This window comes from Diceros bicornis, chromosome 6, assembly GCF_020826845.1.
Source record: "Diceros bicornis minor isolate mBicDic1 chromosome 6, mDicBic1.mat.cur, whole genome shotgun sequence".
In the NCBI taxonomy this organism is placed as follows: Eukaryota; Metazoa; Chordata; class Mammalia; order Perissodactyla; family Rhinocerotidae; genus Diceros; species Diceros bicornis.
The window spans coordinates 23300948-23322650 of NC_080745.1; the positions used below are offsets into that span (position 1 = coordinate 23300948).

Sequence of the window (21703 nt, forward strand, 5' to 3'; positions counted from 1 at the left end):
GCACTTACTGATTTTGAGGAGCTCTTCTCATGTTAGGATATTAGTATGTGTTAAAAATATTTTCTATCAAGGTGCATTTGTCTTTTATTTTTATCTATGACATCTTTTTTTAAATTTTATTTCACAATTTATGGATTTTGTGTTTTTCTTAAAAATGTTTCTGCAGCTCCAGGATATAAAAATAGTAGACTCTGTTTTCCTCTGATACTTCTATGGTTTTATTTCTTTAGTTTTTGAATCCTGTCAGGTCCTGGGGTTTGACTTTACTCCACTTATTAGCTACCTTGTTACTGTTTCGTGGATTCTGGCAGAGGACATGAGATTCCTGGGTCAGAGACAAAGGACTTTATTTCTCACAGCACAGCAGGAGGCTGAGCAGTAGCATATTTGTATCAGGTCTCCTTGCCCCCGAGGCCCACGAGGGTGATGCAGAGCACCCATTCTCCATTACAGGAGAAGACCAGTGAGCTCAGGGAACCAGCCATTTTATAGCAAAGAGAGATGTTACTTCATCCCTCAAGGATGCTCACCGCAAACTCAACCCTGAGAAATGGCCTGGGCCTTGCACTCTCAGCACATCCGGTAGGATGTATTGGAGAATGATACCCATAGAGGATTGGCTCCCAAGAAATCCACAAAGAATATACTTTCATACATGGTGGGAGATAGGATCCAATTTTTTTCCCAAATGGATAGCTGATAGTCCAACACTGTTTGCTAAGTAGCTCATCATTAGTTATTTAGTCAGTTACTTAGTTCAAATCATCACTAACTTGAAATACCACTTTCCCCATATACTACATTCCCATACATAAGTGGTGTGCTTCTGCGTTTACACTTCTGTTAAAGTCATCGATTTCTCTAATCTTGCAACAAAACCATACTGTTTGTTTACTAGAGTGATATATTGTTTTGATATCTGATAAGTCTAGTCCTGTCTTTACTTTTTTCTTGTCTTTTATAGTTCTGTGGTGGGGTGCCAGTCTTGCTCATTTTCTCCTCAGGTGAAATTTAGAATCACATTCTATTAGAACCTCTGTTGGAATTTTGATTGAGATTATATTGAATTTACTGATTAATGTGAGAAAAAAATAAACATCATTCAATAATATGGTGTTATCTTTGTAATCACTCCGTGTTTTTAAATGTCTTTTAGTAAAATTTTATCATTTTTTTGGAGATTTGTAGTCTCTTAATAGATTTATTTCTAGGTATTTTATAGTTTTATTGTGCTTCTGGATAGAATTTTTTTTCCCATTGCATTTTCCAATTGGTTACTGCTGATATACAGGAAGTGTTTTTTTTTTTTTTTATTGATCTTATTCTGGGTGCCTTTACTGAACTCCATTATAAGCATAATATTTCAATTAATTCTCCGATTTTCTGGTGGAAAGACATATTTGAAAATAATGACAATTTTGATTTTTCTTTCCAATATTTATACTCAATTCTTTTTCATATTACATTGGAGTGCAATGTTATGACCTCCAGTGCAATGCTGGAGGTGAGTATCTGTGTTGGTTCCCTATTGCTGCTTTAACAAATTACCACAAACTTGGTAGCTTAAACCAACATAAATTTATTATCTTATAGTTCTGGAGGTCAGAAGTCCAAAGTGGGTTTCACTAGGCTACAATCAAGGTGTCTGCAGGGCGTGTTCCCTCTTAGGCTCTGAGGGGAGAATCCGTTCCCTGTTCTAGAGGCTGCCTCCATTCCTGTGGCCCCTTCCTTCATCTTCAGAGCCAGAAGTGTAGCATCTTCAACACTCTCTCTGACTCAAACTCTATCTCTCCTGCTTCCTTCTTTCACATAAGGATCCTTGTGATGACATTGGGCCCACCCAGATAACCCAGAACAATCTCTCCATCTCAAAATTCTCAATTTAATCACATCTGCAAAATTTCTTTTGCCATGTAAGTTAACATATTCACAGGTTCCAGGGATTAGGATGTGGACATCTTTGGGGACCATTATTCTGCCTACCACAGCATCTTTGCCTTATTCCAGACATTAATGGGAACAAGCGTAATATTTTAGCATTATAAAGTTTGTTTTGGGTTTCTGTTAGACCATTTTTATCAAGTCAGGGAGTTTCCTTCTCTTTCTAGCTAGCTAAAGCTCTTATCAGGAAAGGATGTTGAATTCTTTTAAAATTTAGGGACTCATTCAGATGATATTCTTCTCCTTAAATCTATTAATGTAATGGGTTACATTAATATATTTCCTCATGCTGAAACATCCTTACAATTCTGAGAAAAGCTCTACTTGGTCATGATATAGTATTCTTTTTATACAATGATGGCTTCAATTTGCTAATATTTTATTTAGTGTAGTTATATCTATGTTCAAAGTATGAGTGGCTCATGATGTGTGTGTGTGTGTGTGTGTGCACTCTATCCTTGTATAATTTTAAAATCAGGAGTATGCCTTTAGGGGTACTTTATGAGGCCCAACAAGTCATTCTCATATCTTTAATGTTAGAGAGTAACAGATGATTTCTGAACACTGACTCCCCAGATAAGTCTTATTCAGCAGCCTAGTATAAGTTACAAGCTCTGTTTCATTTGATGGATTTGTTGGGGAAGTATTTTGACTTTACACTGGTGATGTAACTCTGATGGACAAGTCTCAAGAAAGAAAAATATGTGCATGCAAAACTAGGGAGGATGAGTAAATTGAGAATCATCTTAAATAATAAGCTGAATGCATGTGAGCAAAAGAGTATAAAAATGTCTTAAAATGTTGATATGTTATGGAAATTGAATGGGTTAATGTGGAGGTGACAAGCAAACACTGATAATTTTTTTAATTTGTAGTTTGGGGTGTATCTCCTTTGGAGAACTGTGTCTCCCACTGAAGAAAGGCGTACAGATATAAAGCGATGTTTTAGTAGGAAGCCAAAATTGTTTCACTGACCCCAGAGGCTAAGAGATGGCTCTATTACTGTCCTTAAGTTCATGAAAGGCGATGAGTGGATCCTGGCCGATGCTCCATTTGTAGAGATAAAAGGTGATAAGATGGCTGCGTTTTATAGCAGCAACGTGTTTGCTTGAAGAAGAAATTTTATTGACTCTTGGAGTAGACTGTTCTTCCAAGGAGATAGAAAATGTCAAGATAAATGTAATCTTGAAAAATGATAGGCAGACAAGCCAGCCATAGATGGGCTATGCCAGGCCCTATGCTGGAGGCTGAGAGCCCTGACATGTGACCTGGTGGCAGGAGGTCACTGTTGTGGTCTGAAGTCACATCTATCGTTTACCCACCCCTCTCACCCACAGTGGACTGAGGAAAGTAGTGCTCTTCAGAAATGCAGGACATATCTCAGTGTCTCCTCCCAATCTTCTGTTGGAGATGAGGCCTCAAACTAGTGCCAGGCGTCATACTGGACCATTTTGCAGAAGAGATTAAGGTCCACTTGCCAGACTGGGGTTGAAAACTCAGAAATCAGAACCTGGAAGAGAAATAGACAACGTAAACAGGACACAAGATCCTGACGTAGGAGATTAAAGTCAGGTTGTCAAGGTAAATTCAGAATCTTGGAGCATGGGGAAAATAAGTAAGTTTAAAGCATAGAAAAAATGTATAACCTAGAGAAAGGAGCAAGAATTTCAATTGTAACACTGTGTGGGAAAGTCTTTGCCTACCCTGGCCTGGTGCCCAGATTCAGCTCCTATTCCCAGCTCCCTTGCTTCTCTGAAATGTCTGGACACCTTTAGGAGACCCAGGATTTCTGGTCCCATGAGCCCCAAACCTCATTGCACCTCAGAATTACCTGGCAGCTTGATCAGAATATAGACCCCAGGTCCCATCACACACCACCAAATTAGAGTCTTTGGGAATTGAGCCTGGAAATCTATTTTTGATTTTGAACAAGCTGCCGTGTGATTGATTCTTCTGCTGCCAGCCTGACGCTGGTCCTCAGGACAGGCTTAGGAAGCATTTTGCACTAGATAATAGCAGCTGATCCTGTTGATATGGAGGCTCAGAAGGGTAGAACTGTGGGGTGTCAAAATACCATGAGGTCAAATCTGTTTTTAAAAATCTCTTCACCAAATCTTATCTTTTAATTATTTCTTGCTCGGGAATTATGATTTCACAATTTATTTTGGATTTATTTGAAATAATATCGCTGAAATCCTTGAGCCACTTGATTGCTTTCTAATGATTATATGAGATTCTGCAATATAAACATCCTTGGTTTATATCCAAAGCCTATATTGCCTGGATGTACTAGTTCAGGGTGAAAATAAAAATAAAAATAGCAGTGAACATTTACGATATGCTAACTATGTATTGGGGACAGCGCTAAGTGCTTTACGTGAGTTGACGCATTTTGTCTTCTCTCCAGGTGTGGGAGAGAACAAGGTAGCTACTGTCATTGGCCCTATTTTACCGTGGAAACCCAAGCACAGAGAAGTGATCTGTGCAGTGTTTCACGATGGCAAAGTCATGCCCAGATTCCAGAATCCTGCTTAGCAAGCCCCTCACCCAGCCTCCACATACCCCTGGGCATGCTTGATCCTAAGGATGGACACAGAAGGAAATAGGTGATGAGGACAAGAGACTTGCCCAAGTATCCACAGCAAGTATCACAGCCAAGATCAAAGCTTAGGTTTGGAGCTTCTGGCTCCCATCCCTGCAGCTTTGTTGGGCCCTGTGCTGCCTCTCCGTGCAGCACTGGAACTCTAGAATCAAATCAAGTACGCTGGAGCTACTTGAGGGACACCACTGCTTTCTTTCTGAGTGCTCTTTACTAGTAGGGGAGACTTGGGGCCCAAACCAGGAGTTGGTTTGATTTTAGAGCCACTGGGGTAACTTCCTGGACAAAGAGGGCGTGAAAGAATTATTAACTCATTGTCAGTTCAGGATGTGTGCTGAGTATTTATAACAATTTAAACGCTGGAAAATTGCTGGCGACCAACCTCGGCAGGGTGAGGTGGGGTGAGTTCAAGAACTACACTCTTGTAGTATCTTTACCATGTGGCTCCACTGAAGCTTCTGAAGCGATTAGTTCATTCTAACCAACTTCTGAGCTCGTCTTTAGGAACATGACTCCAGTTCCACGTTTTAGAGCAACTCTGCTTCCTAGAGAGGTAGGTAGGCAGGAGGCAGCCCTGGGTTTGCTGCTGTGCTCTTCAGTGTGGCATGAGATACTGCATATTTGTTGCCACCTGTCTCATCCTCGTTCTCAAGTCTTTCTGGCCTGTTTCCTCTTATATGAAAGTGTTATAATGATATATCTTGTACAGGCGTCCAGGAGCATGAGATGAACTGATGGAACGGAAAGCACTTAGTAATCCACACACCGCCGGACAAATGCACGGCGTCATCCTCCTCTGCCTCACTTCTAGTTGCTCAGAGGTGGTGCTAGTGACCTGGACCTTGTTTTTGTTTGGGGAGCTTTAGCAAGAGAGCGTGGTCGGGAGGGATGGAATTGACGGTGAAACCAGTGCATAGTTGCTGGATTCCACAGAGCAGAATAAAGCCTATGTGAAGCATGCTGCCGCTGCCTAAGCGGGGATGCTTTCTGAGCCTGGATACTGACTTAGGTAACAAGCACGTACTCGCTAAGTATCTCCATTACTAATCAGTGAGCAGGGGAAACCCAGCCTGCAAATGACACTGAATTGTTTGCATATGCTCACCATTTATGGCAGTACGCTGCGACAGAAGGTTCTTCACAATGCGGATTTGTAAACACACGGTAAACACACGGTATACGGGTCTGTTTGGAAATTACTTAAAGTGAATAAATCTGTCATTGTTCTGGAGAGCCCACTGTGAGTCTTGCAGAAACTATCCCAGCATTTAAGTTGCTTCCCTCTAAATCCTGGGATTCATTAAGGCTGGATCCAAGATAATGACCCCATTGTCCAAAACTTAAAATCTGTATCCTCCAATGATACTCTCTTTTTTTTTTTTTAAGAAAGAGCAGGGTTTCTCAGCAGTGGCACTATTAACATTTGGGCTGTGGGGTCTTTGTTGTGGAGGGCTGTCCTGTGCATTGTAGCAGCATCCCAGCCTGGCGTCTACGCACTAGACGCCAGTAGCAATGCCCCACCCCCTTAGTTGTGACATCCAAAAATGTCTCCAGACATTGCCAAACATCCTCAGGGGGCCAGAATTGCCTCCAGTTGAGAACCAGGGAGAGAGGGTGCAGGTGATAACTGGGCTGAACTGGTCAGTAATTTTGAACAAAAGAAAGGCTTCGAGGGGCATAATCAATCTCTGGCTAGAACAGAGCTATGAGGACTCCTCTGTGGATAAAGAAAGCTGAGAGATAAGAGAGAGAAAACAACCTGTGCTGCAACTGGCCATACTCAAATCGTCATTGCCGTGAAGGGTGATGGGTAAGGATACTGGAATGGGCTGGACCCATTAAAGCATATGCCTTGGGCAAACTGTGAGCTGAGGTATTGGCAGTGGCTGGCTCTGCAAGCAACAGCCAGAGCCAGAAAATGGCCATTTCCAGGAAGGTTGTGAACAACTGTGCTTAAGTATTGACAGCCTCAGCCTCTCATCTGTATGCATCATTAGCAGGTATGTCATCGTATAATAGGAAGCTGGGTCAGGAACCAGAAAGATAAAAACAGGAGTTAGCATAATCAGAGAATCACTGAGACCCAGCTGTATGTTTGGTGTCTGCTGGGGGTGCAGAGTCACTCTGAAGCAGAGGCTGGAATATTCTTTCCAACACACACCTGTGTACACACAAACATGCACACATGCATGTGTACACACAGACACATGCACAAATACACACTTAGCTACAAAGGCAAGATCACTACTCAAGTCCTGACTCTGTGGCACAAGAATTGAGCCCTGCAGAAGAGGGGCGGAGGGCTAACAAGGAAGCGGTGCAGACGTGGTCCCCTCTAATGGATTGGGGCGGAGGGCAGAGTGATAGATTTGTTCTTGGGTTGAGTGGTGCAGTATTCCAGCCTAAGCAATACATAGCAGCCTTTTCCAGTTAAAAGAAAATGCACTCAAGTACCTATTACTCATCATCATACTAAGGCGTAATATTTTTGTGCTGTTTTTATGTATTAAATTTCTAGCACGTGTATAGTGCCATGTAAGCCCATGCTTATCTCGGCCCCACAGTCTTTGTGTCTCCACACTTGAATCTGCTTCTCTAACAATGGTTACACACATGTCAAGTTTCTTCTGGACCCTACCCTCCCCTGTCCGCTACATAATCCCACACAACTGGACACGATTGTCCCTGCACTGCTGGTGGCTTGGCCAACAAACTCTATGATGGATGGAATGAGATGACCTGCTTCAATAACGTCCTTGGGTGGGGTGAGGGAGGGAGCAGGGGGGCGGTGTGGTGGCTGTTTTGTCCCAGTGAAGGCCAACCTTGATTGACTCAGATGGAATACTATTTCTCCACTCCAGCTGTTGGCCTGGGGGTGGGAGCCTTCATCTCTCAGCAGAGCTATAAAAAAACAAAGCCCTGTGAAGCTCCAAATGGGAACGCTCTGCAGGTGTCCTGGAGACCTCTGCTCTCTCCCCTCAGCGCCATCCCCAGCTTGTCACACTTTATGCCCTCCTCCTCTTCACTCCCTTGAGGATAAAAGGCAGGTAATGAAACACCTTAACTTTTAGGATGCCTTTACCTTTGAGGTGCTGGGGATAATCTCCCCAGTCTTAGAATTCTACTTCAGGCTTTGTTTTCTACATTGAGAATTATTTTAATGGAACAGCATTAAGCATCACAATGTGTCATTTTTCTCTGAAAATAGAAATGACAATAAAGCATTTATTGTTGGAGAACTTGGATGGGAACGCTTGCCCTGTAGCGAGGCTCCCTGGAAGTGGCTTTTTCCCTCCTGATAACTAGGCCATCTGTGCTTGTCCTGTATGTGCCCCGGAGCAAACAGCAGCCTGGTGCCTGGGATGCCTGCTCTTCTCTTCTGTCTGCCGATATTGCTCTGGGTATCCGGGCATGTCCCTTAATCTGCCTTTGCCACTATCTCATCCCTACAACTAGAGGGGTGTTTTCTCCTAATGTGTGGGCCAGCAATGTGGCTTTTCTAATCCTTTCCGGAAGAAAGCCCCTCACGCTTTATGATTCAGCTCTCCCTTTGCAGTACTTAGCTCCTGACTGACGACAGGAGCATTTTCAAATGTTTTCAGTTGACGCAGAGAGTACTCGTTATTCTAAAGCCTCACTTGGCATTCGCCCTCCTGCAGCCTGGCTCTGCTGTCCTCCGACTCCCCTCTTGGGGCTTCCTAGGCAGCCGCAGGAAGTCTTTGTTGTGTGAGGGGGGAGCCATTTCAGGAAGGCTGCCTCCTGGAACTCTTTCTGGAAAGTTCTGGGCTCCCCCGGGCCACAGCACCCTGAGCCCCACCTGGCTGCTTCCGTTTCCCACAGTCTGCTCTGACTGAAAGCCTCAGCATCTCTCTCAAGGGAGTTCTAGAGGGAAATTAATGATAGTGGTACTTTTTGCAACAAAATGCTAAAATAGCAATCAGTGGAACTATTTCCCTGATGTGCAGGTCTAATGTGCTGTGTTGACTCAAAAGTCCTGCTCAGTGAGCCAACTCATTAAATCCTTACGAGCAGCCATCCTCAGAGATTCTCTCACGTGCGTTTTCCTGCGCATTCTGTCCCAGTTCCACCCTATCAGAGATGCTGCTTCTTGGACTTGCCTAATAACCACCCCTCAGGGATGTCAGAGGCCAGGGCATTAGAGGTGGAGGTGATTGAGTGTATTAATGGAAATAGAGAAAAAGAGAACAGTTCTTCCTCTCCTCACAATACAGGGTGAGTCGCTGTCCCAAACCCAGATTCCCTATGTTCATCCAAAAGGTAAAGGACCCAGACCCTGAAAGATTTCCCTTGAGCGACTCTCATGTTCCTGATCCAGGCAATGTCAATGACATGCAGGAAATGGAAGCAAGGAAGGAAAAACCTAGAAACATAGAAACCTGGATAATCCTGAAAAATCCTCTGGTCATTCATTTTAACCTTCTCTGTTATGCCTCTTCCACTAGTCATTAACAAAAGGGTAGGATTGGGAAGTGGAGGTTCTCTGAGACTCCAAATGACCAATTTGAGATTTCATTTGGCTTCATTTTCTCTCTCCATATTGTGGTAGAGTCCAGTTTTATTATGAGTAACATAGTCCAAAAGTGATATCCAGAAAGACAAAGAAGAAAAGTACAAGTGCCTGGGCTGTTCCACAGTTAGCCCTGTGCCGCCTGAGAAGTGGAGAGCTGGCGGGATCATTGGAATAGATTAGCCTGTTGTTGCAGCCCCTAACTGAGTGTGTACATGTTAGGCCAGTTCTGACCAGGATCCCTACTGTCACATTTAGAGATCAAGTACTTTGGTGGCTCCTAAAATTACTGAAGACCATTACACCAGTTGTCATAAGGGCCTGAATGTGGGCTGCAGGGTCAGGCGTAATCCCTGCTGGATCAGCTTACAGATTTAAGACCATTCTTCACGTGACAAATGGGAGACTCGGACTTGCTCAAAGTGACAGGATTCTGAACATCATATCTTCAGTGTGAATGAACAGTCATTCGGACTTTATTTTACAGCCTGGATTCTTTCCTGTATGGTCTTCACACCCTCTTCAAAGGTGACTTCAGAATAACAGCACGAGACGAGTGGGTATTTGCTGACATGGACCTACTGCATAAAGTTGTCGCTCCAGCTATCAGGATGTCCCTGAAGCTTCACCAGGTAAAAATCCATTTTTTAAAAAAGTATATGCCTGAAACATTAGGAGAAAAAATGACCTTTAAAAAATATGGTCCCCTTTCTTGGCATGACATTTGTGGGTGGGTTTGTTACGTAGCTTACTGAGCACTAAGGCCATCTGGATATTCTCAACTTCGGCCAGTGGTGATTTGCCTTCAAGAACTGCTGGGAGGTGGTGATATTCCACTAGGATGGAAGAGGGGAATAGCCTAGAGGAAATGACATATCAGAATTGCCCAAACTGTTTTGAAAAGTCACAGGAACCTAAGCCATGGAGCTTTTTCCCTAGGCACGTTCTGGAATTAGGACAATGGGATGAGGAGATATCCTCTCTCCAGCTCAGGGCTCAGAAGAAGAGTAAGGCAGAGAGGGAGACGTGGAAGTGGACTTGGCTTTGCAGGTCATTGGCCAAGTCGCCATCTGCACACTTCCCCAAGGATCAGCTCTCTGTTCCTCATGGAGCCCACAGATGGACTTCTTTCCCCCAGGACCAGTTCACTTGTCCTGATGAGTATGAAGACCCGGGGGTCCTCTATGAGGCCATCCAGTCCTTTGAGAAGAAAGTGGTGATCTGCCACGAGGGCGACCCGGCCTGGAGGGGCGCGGTGCTCTCCAACAAGGAAGAGCTGCTCACTTTGCGCCATGTGGTGGATGAGGGCACCGACGAGTACAAGGTCATCATGCTCCACAGAAGCTTCCTGAGCTTCAAGGTTATCAAGGTACAGTGGCCATACTTCCACTTGGCATGAGTCTCCAGTTTGGGGGATATGTGAGAAGAAATAGAACAGCAGTTGGTGCCAACACTTAATTCCCTGTGCCAGCATCTTCTGTGCAGAAAGACAGTCTCGGAGGAACGTTGGCCAGCAAGCAGAGGTGGGCCAAGGAACTAGGCGGGGCTGCATTCCCCTGCCGGGCCACTTCCCACCTCAGAGAACCAGTATGTAGGCGAGGGCTTTGGCAAGAAGTCCTGGTGACACACATGTAGATGAAGGTCAGGATCTAGCTTATTTTTAAACACTTTCTAATTCTCTAAAATTCTAGACCTTTCTTCAATAACCTATTCCTGGATCTGAGAACTTCCTTCCCAGTGATTCTTCTTTTCATTTAGCTTCAAACCACTGGGCTGAAACAAAAACTCACTTTCTTTTACTTGCTATGTGTCCCCATGAAAATGGCATCATATCCATCTTGTAAGACTGCCATTCTGGCTTGACTATGAAAAGAGCTTTAGGCCAAAGTGTTGTAGTCAGATATTCAGACCCCAAGCCCTGCTCCCTTGTTGTAGGTTAAACTGACAGACTGGAAAGCACACGCCATCTGCATTTCTCCCCTGTTCCTTCCCGACCTGTAGGTCAACAAAGAATGTGTCCGAGGACTCTGGGCCGGGCAGCAGCAGGAGCTCATATTCCTTCGCAACCGAAACCCAGAGCGTGGCAGCATCCAGAACAATAAGCAGGTCCTACGAAACTTGATTAATTCCTCCTGTGATCAGCCCCTGGGGTACCCCATGTACGTCTCCCCCCTAACCACATCCTATCTAGGGACCCACAGGCAGCTGAAGAACATCTGGCGCGGGCCCGTCACTTTGGATAGCATCAGGACGTGGTTCCGAACCAAGTGGTTAAGGTGGGTCTTGACAACAAAGGCATTTGTCTAGGTGCTGGGGAGGGGGTGGGCGTGGAGAGCTCATACTTCTGGTTAGAATTCCACTGTGGGTCACTATTTTCTCCTGTGATTGAAACTGCTCTACCCAAGTGTCATCTGACAGGTCATTTGTTTCAACAAGCAGTTTCAGATTACGAATCAGTGGGAATCCTCCTACAGAAGGGAATCTACTCCCCTCACATGCACACAGCCTGGGAATCTGGCTTGAGTTCTTGCGGATGCAGAGGTTATGGGTCTTCAGGAGTAACTGTTCCACATCTGTTACAGAGAACCAGGCTTGTAGTCCCCTGGCACTCATCTCTCATCCAATAAGTCTCCTTACCTGGTTGTAATAATGTCTCTGGTTAGTTGGAATGAATCCTAAGATGTTTTGCCTGAATGTGGCAGAGCTCCTTCTCAAGCCTCACAGCTGAGGGTTCCTGTGGAAGGTTGAGATGCAGCTGATTCAGCCTGGTGGTGTTTGTCCATGTCTTAGACACCGAGGTTTGGGGAACAGAAGCCCTTCTCTCCACCTGCACCCCAGGGGTGCTGCTTCCCTGTAGAGTGTGGTCTTCGATTCTGACTTAGACATGAATGTGGTGGGGCATTCAGGGCTCTTGGAAATGTTGGGGTGAGAGTCCTTGAAGCCTTTCTCCTCCCACAGAGTGAGGAAGGACTGCAATGCTGGCCAGCACAATGGGGGCAACATTGAAGATGTGGACGGGGTGGGGGGCCCACCGAGGGGCCCACCTACAGGAGGCGGCAATGCCCCGAGTGCTGAGAGCCAGGAGAGCAGCACAGAACAGCCCAGAAAAGCTGGGACCCACCACTGGTCACCTTGTGAAGGGACACGGAGGACAGGTGGGTGCAGCAGGGCCCTCCTGGTTACTGATAAAGGCTCCTTTGGTCACAGTGACTAACACCATGGGTTATTTTGTCATTCTAACCTCTAAGAGCTCCTTCTTGCAAGAAAAATCAGTATTGGGCCAAAGGACTCCCCAAATTTACTGACTTTTATAGGTTCTACTTGGAAAAAACTGTTTGTTAGATTCTGCTTTTATCCTTTATCCATTTGTCTATCCATTACCTCAGCCAGCCGTTGTTCTGTCTGTCCATCTATCCAGTAGTCAGTTCTTCCATCTCATCGCTCACTCATTCGATGACCCTTTGATCAGGTGGCTTCTGTGTCTCGCTGACTCATAGCTGTCGCTCCATGATGGCATTTTCGTCTTGCTGCAGGTTGACCCCTGCACCCTCTCCAAGTCTGTGTGTGCACAGACAGGCTCCTGCCCTCCCTTCCCCTTCTCTCTAGTTCTCACCTTCCTCCACTTACACCTGACATTTCAGAGAATAAGAAAAGGGGGGAAGAAGGGTGCCGGCAGACAGGAATGGAGGAGGTGCCTCAGTCCAAGTTTAAAGTTTAATCACATTTAAAATAATGCCCCCCTAGTTAGGGTTGACGAGATGGATGAGGTCCCGAAATCCCGCTCTGCTGGAAGGAGGGAGGCTGGGTTAGAAAAGGTGACCCTGGGGGCTCACAGACGATGCGCCCAGGTAGATGCAGGAGAGATGGATACTCTGCCCTGGCTCCCACCAGCACATCAGTGCTTGGCTTTGCCCTTCAAAGCCTGTTAGTGGTTTCACCTTTTGGCCTCAGGGCTTCCTCACCATCCAGAAGCATTCATTAAGTGCCTTGTTGTGCATGCTCCACCTGCCAGCTCTGCACCAAATGAGGTAGCGAGGAGCAGTCCCTGCCTCCTGGAGGTACTCAGAGCAAGGCTGAGGGTTTAACTGAAATAGTAAGGATTTATGTCAACAGGGGCAAGATGGTAGATAGAGAGATGGATAGATAGAGAAATGGATGGAGAGATGGATGGATAGATGGATGGATAGATAGACAGAAGATAGATAAATAGATAGATGATAGCTAGATAGGAAGCTAGATATGTATCTTCATAGGTAGGTAGGTAGGTACAGAAAGAGAGGTAGATAGGTAAATAGGTAGATAGATCGGTAGATGGGCAAAGTAGTTAATATTAGCTGCTCAGAGGGGAAAAGGGCCTCCTTCCCCCAGCCCAGTGCCATCTGCCCTGGACCCTGAGCAGAGCACCTGCCCTGCCACAGGCGTCCAGTGCGTGGCTAGCTCTCAGGCCAGGATTTCTCATTGGTTAGTTAATAATTGTATCGTATAACAAATGTCAGTTTCAAAATCACAGAAAGTGATTTTCCAGATGGGAAAATGCAAGGTAGCTTCCAAATGGAGACATGCCTGAGGATTTGCATTTGCTTGTAATGTCCAGGTGACTCGTCTGAAGGAGAGAAAGGCTGGAGTCATGGGGATCTGGCCGGAGGGGCCGCGGGCTTTTAAAGAGGTGGAGAGGGGTGTGCTAGACCAGCCTCTGACTTAGCAGACGCCTCTTTCCTTTCTAATGGGTAAAACAGTGCCACATTGCTTGGCCTGGCAAAAGCTGGTGTTCCTTCCTCTCCTCAGCAGCCGGACACTGTAGGTAGCAAATACTCCTCCCATTTACAGTCAGAGGTCTGCGGCGGGAGCAGTCACAGGCTTTTGTGGCAGATGTTGGAGCAGGATCTTCCACAGCCCAGACTAGCTGTTAATTTTTCATTATTGCTTCTTAAAACTGCTCCTACCAAGGGCACTGCTGGCTTCACATACTTTACAAGGTAACAAAGCATGCATGATGACATCGCCCACGGGCCTGAATTTTTCTCTTTCCCTGGGCTGGCAATATGCAGTACTATCCTCTCTCGTGACGCTAGGCAGCGGCAGCCGCAGCTCCCAGTCACCACGCGATCCTGAGGGTGAACAACCGCCACACCTATGACCATTCTGTACCCAGACAACCATTCTGTTTTTCACTTTCAGTACAGTATTCAATAAATTACATGAGATATCCAACACTTTGTTATAAAATGGGCTTTGTGTTAGATGGTTTTGCCCAACTGTAGGCTAATGTCAGTGTTCTGAGCATAACAAGGTAGGCTAGGCTAAGCTAGGATGTTCCCTAGGTTAGGTGTATTAATTGCATTTTCCCTTTACGATATTTTCAACTTATGATGGGTTTTTCAGGACATAACCCCGTCATAAGTTGAGGAAGATCTTTATGCATTTGCTAGGGCAGCTGTAACAAAGTACCACAAACTGAGTGGCTTAAACAACAGAAATTTGATTGTCTCACAGTTCTGGAGGCTAGAAGTCCAAGATCAAGGTGTCAGCAGATTTGGTTTCTCCTGAGGGCTCTGAGGGAGAATTTGTTCCATGTCTCTCCCTTAGCTTCTGGTGGTTTGCTGGCAATCTTTGACATTCTCTTTCTTGTGGAAGTATCGCCCGGATCTCTGCCTTTGTCTTCACATGCCATTCTCCCTGCATGTGTCTGTGTCCAAATTTCCCATGTTTATGAGGACACCAGTCATATTGGATTAGGGCCCACTTTACTGCAGTGTGACCTTGTCTTAACTAATTACACCTGCAACAGCCCTATTTCCAAATAAGGTCACATTCTGAGGTACTGGGGTTAGGACTTCAGTATATAAATTTAGGGGTCCTCACCTGACCTGCAGGGCTCTCCATGACCTGCTGTCTCTCTGGTATCTTCTTTACCCTCTCCTGCTGGCTCACATTGCCCTGGCCATGCAGGTCTCCTCACTGTCCCTCACTCATGTCAAGCACCCTCCTCCTCATGCCTTTTGCAGTTGCTGCTTCCTCTGGTTCGTATGTGCTTTTCCCAGTGTTGGCATGGGTTCATCGCTCACTCGCTCAGCCTGATCAAATGCCACCTTATCAGAGAGGCCCCTGGCCAGCCGTCCACACACTACTCCCCCCACTCCGCCCTGCCCCCCCAATCACTCTATCTACTTGTCTATGGTCAAGGACTGTGAGCTGTCTGCTGCCCGAACCTAGGACAGTGCAGCACATGGTGGATGTCCAGTCAGGCCAGCCCTAACTTCTGCAGGGCCTGGGACAGAAGCACACACGGAGACTGTGGCCCTCTTCCCCCTGCCCGTCTTGACTGGCAAGGGACCTTGTGCACATGTGTAGACCACCTAGTCTATGTGTCCACGCACCACGCACATCCTGCCAACAGCTGCCCTTGGCCCTGCCCTGGGCCTCGGGTGCACACACCTGCAGGAACGCCCAAGGTCCACCCTGGCAGGGAAGCCTGGGAAGAGGTCTGTGCGGGCTTTCGATCTGGGCAGGGAATTTTGGAGTTCCAGGCACCGAGCATATGGGCCAGCAGGAGTGCGTGGGGGCAGGTCGGCATGTCCCTTGTCTCAGTGTAGGGAAGTGTGGCGGAAGGAGGGCCCCAGTGGGGTTCTCTAAAGTGCTGGGCCAGGTGGCCACTCAATCCAAGGTGGTGCTGTGCTCGACAGACACCAGTTGAATGAGTGAGTGGATGGTTCCCTCTCCCCAACTCAGAGCGCTGAATTCAGCCACTCCCACTAAGGCTTCGCTAGAGGGCTAGGGTATCAAGCCCTTGGGTCACAGAATTCCCAAGTGGGCCTTCAGCTGTAGCCAGCTGTTTTCATCACAGCTGAGGGCACCGGAGCCCAGAGTTGCTGATCCTATTGGATTGGTGTCCCAAGCTCCCTGTCAGAATCCCCCCAGGAGCCTGACTTCACATCTTTAGAAGGTTCTCCAGGAAACCTAAGACTGAACTCTCTCCTGGTGATGCCTTGGGGAGAGAGCCCTGGCCACATCGAGCTGGCATAATCCTGGGAAGTAGGGGGACCCCAGAGGGCAGCTGAGGACTACACTCATGGTCCCCTGAAGGCCACTCCCCACCTTGGAATATCCAGGCTGTCTCCAGTTGCACCTGACTGGTCCGCTGAAGGACATACGTGCTGCAGAGCGGCCACCTTTTCAGACCATTTGCATTGGAGTCCCCGAGGGGGCCCGCTGAGCTGAGGGCTGCTGAGGGGCGCGAGCATCGAGGGTGGATTGCTGGGATCTCCCCGCCTGCCCTCCCACCCTGGCTGAGCTCCAGCTGGTTGCAGAGACGGTCCAGCCTCCCCACACCCCACTGCTCAGCAGCTGCCTGGGACTCTGCCTTGAGTGGGCTCCTGGGTGAGTCTCCTCTGCCACTCCCCGGGGGCTTCACAGCCAGGCATAAGCAAAACATACATTCCAGGGGACCAAGTGGACAGGGGTGGAGTCCAAACTTACACTCAGAAGGATGCAACGTGTGAGACATCTGCTTGAAACTAGCAGCTGGGACTCACAGGAAAGCCTCAAGACCCCAGGGGAATCTGAGACCTCTGGGCATAGCAGGTCCCTGAGAGAAATCTGGAAAGACCCAAAGTTGGTATGGAGAGGGACAGCTCGCCTCCCCACACTCAGGACACAGACGCCTCTTGCTCCTGATCCCTGGAAAAGTTAAATGTCACGCTCTTTTTACTGCCACTGTGGTTAAAGCCATTTGGGGACAGTTGCCGCCTTCCGCTGTGGTTCACCCCACCTGCTCACTCCCTGTGTGCAGTGCAAGGACAGGACCTGTGTCTCCCATCTCTACGTCCCTCGATGGTGAGAAACACGCCCCATTTCTTAAGCAGCCTGTTGGAGCCCCAGGACTCAGAGAACCAATGCACAGGAAGGTGGAAGCTTCTGGAGGGCACCCCCACTGGGACCCTCAGCACCTGATAAATGACAAAGGCACACAAAGTGTCTGCATGTACATGAGAGGAGAGCTGCCCCCGGGGGCTCACGGCCCTCCGAGGCCTGGCCAGGAGCCCCCTTCTGCCGACCTGCCCCGTAGCTGTTGCACACAGTGTGGGCATTCAGGGAGGGTGTCTGGCTCCGACAGCGGTCAGGGCACGACGTTGTCAGTTACTGAGGCCCTGTGGGCAGTAGCCCCTGCCTAGCCAGCCGGCCCTGCCCCATGGCTCTTATACCTCCCTCCGAGGACTTCTTTCACAGATGATGCAGCTGGTGGGGAGAAGCCTGAAGGTACCTTGAGGAAGGAGAACAGTCTGGGAAGCCTCCCATCTCCGTTCCTAGCAGGCCAGCACTCCCGAAGGGAGCCTCCCGTGTGCCCAGGGATACCCGGTTTCATTTCAGCCATGGGGCTTGTCTGCCTCCTCCTCGCCCTCCTCCTGTTGAATCAAACCACTAGGAGTTCACAGACACAGCTCCCAGAAGGGAAGCCAGGAGCCTGCTCAGCCAGCGCAGGGAAGTTAGAGGCCTCTCCAGGTATGGGAAGGATATTCCTGATCCCAGATCTTATACTGGACCCTGGAACAACAGGGGAATCACCTTCCCAGCTTCCTGCCCATAGCTTGCCCTCCAGGCAGCAGTGGAGGCCCCGGGCCTAGTCTGCAGGTGCAGACCCGGGGGTCTCAGCTTTTGGGTCAAAGCATTTTTTAAGCTTCCCAAATGGTTCTAATGGTCAAGGTTAAGAAGCCTTTGCCCACTCCAAACTTTCTGCGGCTAATTCTGTTCCCAATCAGGAGTTGAAGAAGCTCGAGGTTTCAGTGCGAAGTCAGTTTTACAGGTTGGTCCCTCATGTCCCTTATTTGCCAGTCAATGTGTTGTGTGCTGAGCCTGTAGAAACAATGCAGCCGTCGTCCATCACTTCAGAGAGGCAGGGCGAGTGGTGGAGAGTACCGCGTAATACCACGTATGCAAACAGACTGGTGTGTTAAGTGCCATGTGGAAGGGAGGCCTGGGAGCCAGAAGTGGAGCACCTGACTCTCTGGGCAGGGCTCGACAGAGCAGCTTAGCCAGGTAGCAATGACTGAACACTTCTGAAGGATGAATGTGACCCAAATTCTAGGAACAGGGATCTTGTTTTACTCACAGTGCCCAAGGCTCAATGCCTATAACTAGGGACCCAACTGCTCCCTCCCTCATCCCTGCCTCAGTTCCCAGCTGAGTATCCCAATCCTGGGCCCTTGCCGGACTCTCAGGGGACTAGGATCCCTCTCCCAAGACCTACTACACTGTGCGTGTGCTGCCCCTGGCGTGCCCCTGGCACTTCCTGCTGGGCTGGCATGCTCTCACGTCAGGCTCCAGGTGCTCACTGTGCAGCCTCACCTGTGGCCTGACTGCCTGCAGTCCTCTTCTGGGATGAAAAGTGTATGTCTCAGGGGCCGGCCCAGTGGCGTAGTGGTTGAGTTTGCACATGCCACTTCTGCGGCCCGGGGTTTGTGGGTTTGGATCCCAGGCACAGACCTACACGCTGCTCAACAGGCCATGCTGTGGTGGTGTCCCATGTACGGAGTGGAGGAGGATTGGCGCAGATGTTAGCTCAGGGACAATCTTCCTGAAGCAAAAAGAGGAAGATTGGCAACAGATGTTAGTTCAGGGCCAATCTTCCTCACCAAAAAAAAAAAAGAAAAGAAAAAAAAGAAAGAAAGTCTATGTCTCAGCTGGAAGGGGACTTGGCCCAGTGGTGGAGGCTGGTAACCTACTTGCTGAGAGCAGTTAGGGATTCATAACTAACCTGAATCCCAAATCGAGAGGAAGACTTACACTCTCCTGTTGGTTAAGAGTTTGTACCACAACCTTTCAGATAACAACCCAAAGATGAAGGACTAGTGCCAGGATAATGAACCAAGGAGGGTAATTTATATAGAATTTCAACCCAGGTTCTAAGGAGGTTTTCCCAAGAAACACTCATAATTTGATAATGAAGTAATTGGCAAATAAGTTAAACTATAAAATAATGATCCTAAGTAGCACAAAGGCATTTAGCATGATTTCTTACTTGTTCTATTTGCAAAATTAACTTTTTTAAAAAAATCAAGAGCAATAAAAAAGAAAATCTGAAGCAATGAGATTGGTGAGGGGGTCCTCATCTTGCATAGAACGTAGACCATCCCCCTTTAACGCACAGATGGGTCTTTGTCCCTTTGTTTCTGGAATCAGCTGAGACATTCCCCCACTGAGCACGGGTGGTCTTCTGTCCAGCATCAGTATCACTGACTTGCCAATGAATGTGGAGTATTTTGGGACAGCAATCAGCATCATGGTATAAATCACAAACAGATGTTTGGCCTTGCCAAACTCTGAATAAACTAACAAATCACCATCTCTGTTCTTAATTCTGATTTGTCAGGGTCCCTTTTCTCCCTCTTTTTTTCCTGTGAAAGAGGAACTTATTCAGCTATTCAGCAGGGACCCTTCAGACAGGCTCTAGCCCTGAGGGAGAGCCCCATGCCAGGGGCTGCCCACAGCCATCCCCAAGAGGGTAACACCAGTCCTGTGAACAGCACCGTGGGAGGAGCACCCTGTTTCTCAGCATACAGGCCAGATGGGAAGACAGTGCCCTCTGGAAATGGACACCCCACCATCACGGTGTCCACACTGCACTTACGTAAACGTGAGGAGGAAGGGCCCTTTCAGCCGCTGTGGGGAGGAGCGGGGCCGGAGGGGTCCCCCGGAAGCTCCATATTAACACTTATTCCCTAAGGAGCTATCTCTGAAAAGATACATCCTTTTCGGGTTCTCCTAGAGACATACAGAAATATTTTAGAATCATCAGATGCGCAATTAATGTGGGCGTTTGGGGAGAGGTGGAACATGAGGAAGTGCATAGGACAGTCCCTTTGGATACCCACTCCTCAGCCTCCTCTGTTTTTATTGATCGAATGCCTAATTGTAGCAGCTTCCGGAGAAATGCCCATAAGGCAGTTGGTAGAATTGTGACATCACTGGCCACTCCCTTCAAAAGAATATTTTAAAATTAGACCCTAGTATTTATTGATGCTTACGTTAAGCAATTCAGTGTCGTAGCGATCACAAGCTTTCCCCCTAACCGCTTAGTCTATAGAGCTGCCACAGGTAGGTCACGTGTGAGGTGTGCCCTTCAAGTCCTCCTTCCTCCAGAGACGTGGACAGGACCAAACCTTTGGGATAGTCCAATCCTTTCATCAAAGATGGCCCTGTCTTGACAGGTCTCAGCATGAGCTGGGCCAGGAGGGACCCCTGAGGGGAGGGACGGCTGGCACAAGGGAGCTGGGAGCCACACACCTGTTAACTGAGGCCTGCGCCTGGCCAGTGAGGCCGTGCACACCCCTGTGGGGCCTGTGAGGTCTTCCTGTTAAAGATCTTGATCTTAAGGGAAACCTTTCCCAGAAAACAAAGGTCACAGCACGTGTCTCAACCCTTTTTTTTTTTCTTTTGTAAGGAAACTAAAAATGATAGAAACCTGCTTTCTTTTTCTCACTGCTTATCAGAGGAGCGTAGGAGCCCAGGTGCTGACACAGGAACAGAATCGGATTTGCTCTGTGAGGCCAAGTTATGGTGCCAGTATCATCCCGGTTTGCTGGGGATGGAGGCTTCCAGGGATGCAGGACTTTAGTGCTAAAACCATGGGAGTCCTGGGCAACTGGAAGGATCCATCACCCTAGCCGCTGCTCCCCACACCAACACCTCCCACCCCGCCCCTGGGCTGCCAGGTGCCCTTGGGTCAGCCCTTCTGTTCTCAAGGCCTCGAGACCCACAGTGGGGCTTCCAGCTCTCAGGCCTGGCCTTGAAGGTGATGGACCAACCTGGATCCCTCAGGCCCAGCCGGAGCAAGCCGCCCATCTCACTGCGCCAACGCCAATGTTGGTGACCACCTGCTCTGGCAACCTGTTCTGCTTTCTTTTAAAGGCAGGAGGAAAGGCAGGAGTCAGTCTGTCCAGGCACGTGGGGCATTAGGCCAAAGGCCACCCATCCTGAGCTCGTCTGGCCCGAACTTAGAAAGCCACCAGGCCTTCCTCCAGACGTCCACGTCAGTCCACGAGCTAGCCCAGAGGCTCTCGGGCAGCCGGCTCTCCTTGCACACCTCGGCTGCGTCTGTGCACTCTCAGCCCCCGCCCGTCACGACCACCGGCCACCTGAGCGTCCGCGAGCGGGCCGAGGCGCTGATCAGGTCCAGCCTGGGCTCGTCCACCAGCTCTACCCTGAGCTTCCTCTTTGGCAAGAGGAGCTTCTCGAGTGCTCTCGTCATTTCTGGACTCTCTGCCGCAGAGGGGGGCAACACCAGTGACACCCAGTCATCCAGCAGCGTCAACATCGTGATGGGCCCCTCGACCAGGGCCGCCAGCCAGGCCACACGGGTAAGGGGCTCAGCAGGGTGGGCCAGGGTGGATGTGCAGGCTCCGGGCCTGAAGACCCTCGTCCAGCTGCCTGCAGACTCCTGTTACATTCCCCACAGGGTTCCCTGAGTGACGGACGACAGGTAGTTAGATATGAGATGGTTTGGCTGCGCTCCTAGGCAGAGAAGATACAGAGCACTCGTCCTGTGAGTAGTCACACCCAGGCAGGCGTTACTGGAGGTTCCAGGTGCACGAGTTCAGCAGAATTGTTCTCCTTGGCCCTGAACCCTGGACGTGAACGGG

General features: G+C 48.3%; 1 protein-coding gene across 1 annotated transcript in view; it reads left to right on the plus strand.

The window, feature by feature from the left end:
• The window catches only part of PCNX2 (pecanex 2), a 295490-nt gene that overhangs the window by 271394 nt on the left and 2393 nt on the right, over nucleotides 1-21703 (plus strand). The window contains exons 29-33 of the mRNA XM_058543013.1: nucleotides 9556-9700; nucleotides 10207-10437; nucleotides 11070-11344; nucleotides 12027-12223; nucleotides 20973-21421. Coding sequence (XP_058398996.1) covers nucleotides 9556-9700; nucleotides 10207-10437; nucleotides 11070-11344; nucleotides 12027-12223; nucleotides 20973-21421 — 1297 coding nt within the window. The remainder of the gene's footprint in view (nucleotides 1-9555; nucleotides 9701-10206; nucleotides 10438-11069; nucleotides 11345-12026; nucleotides 12224-20972; nucleotides 21422-21703) is intronic.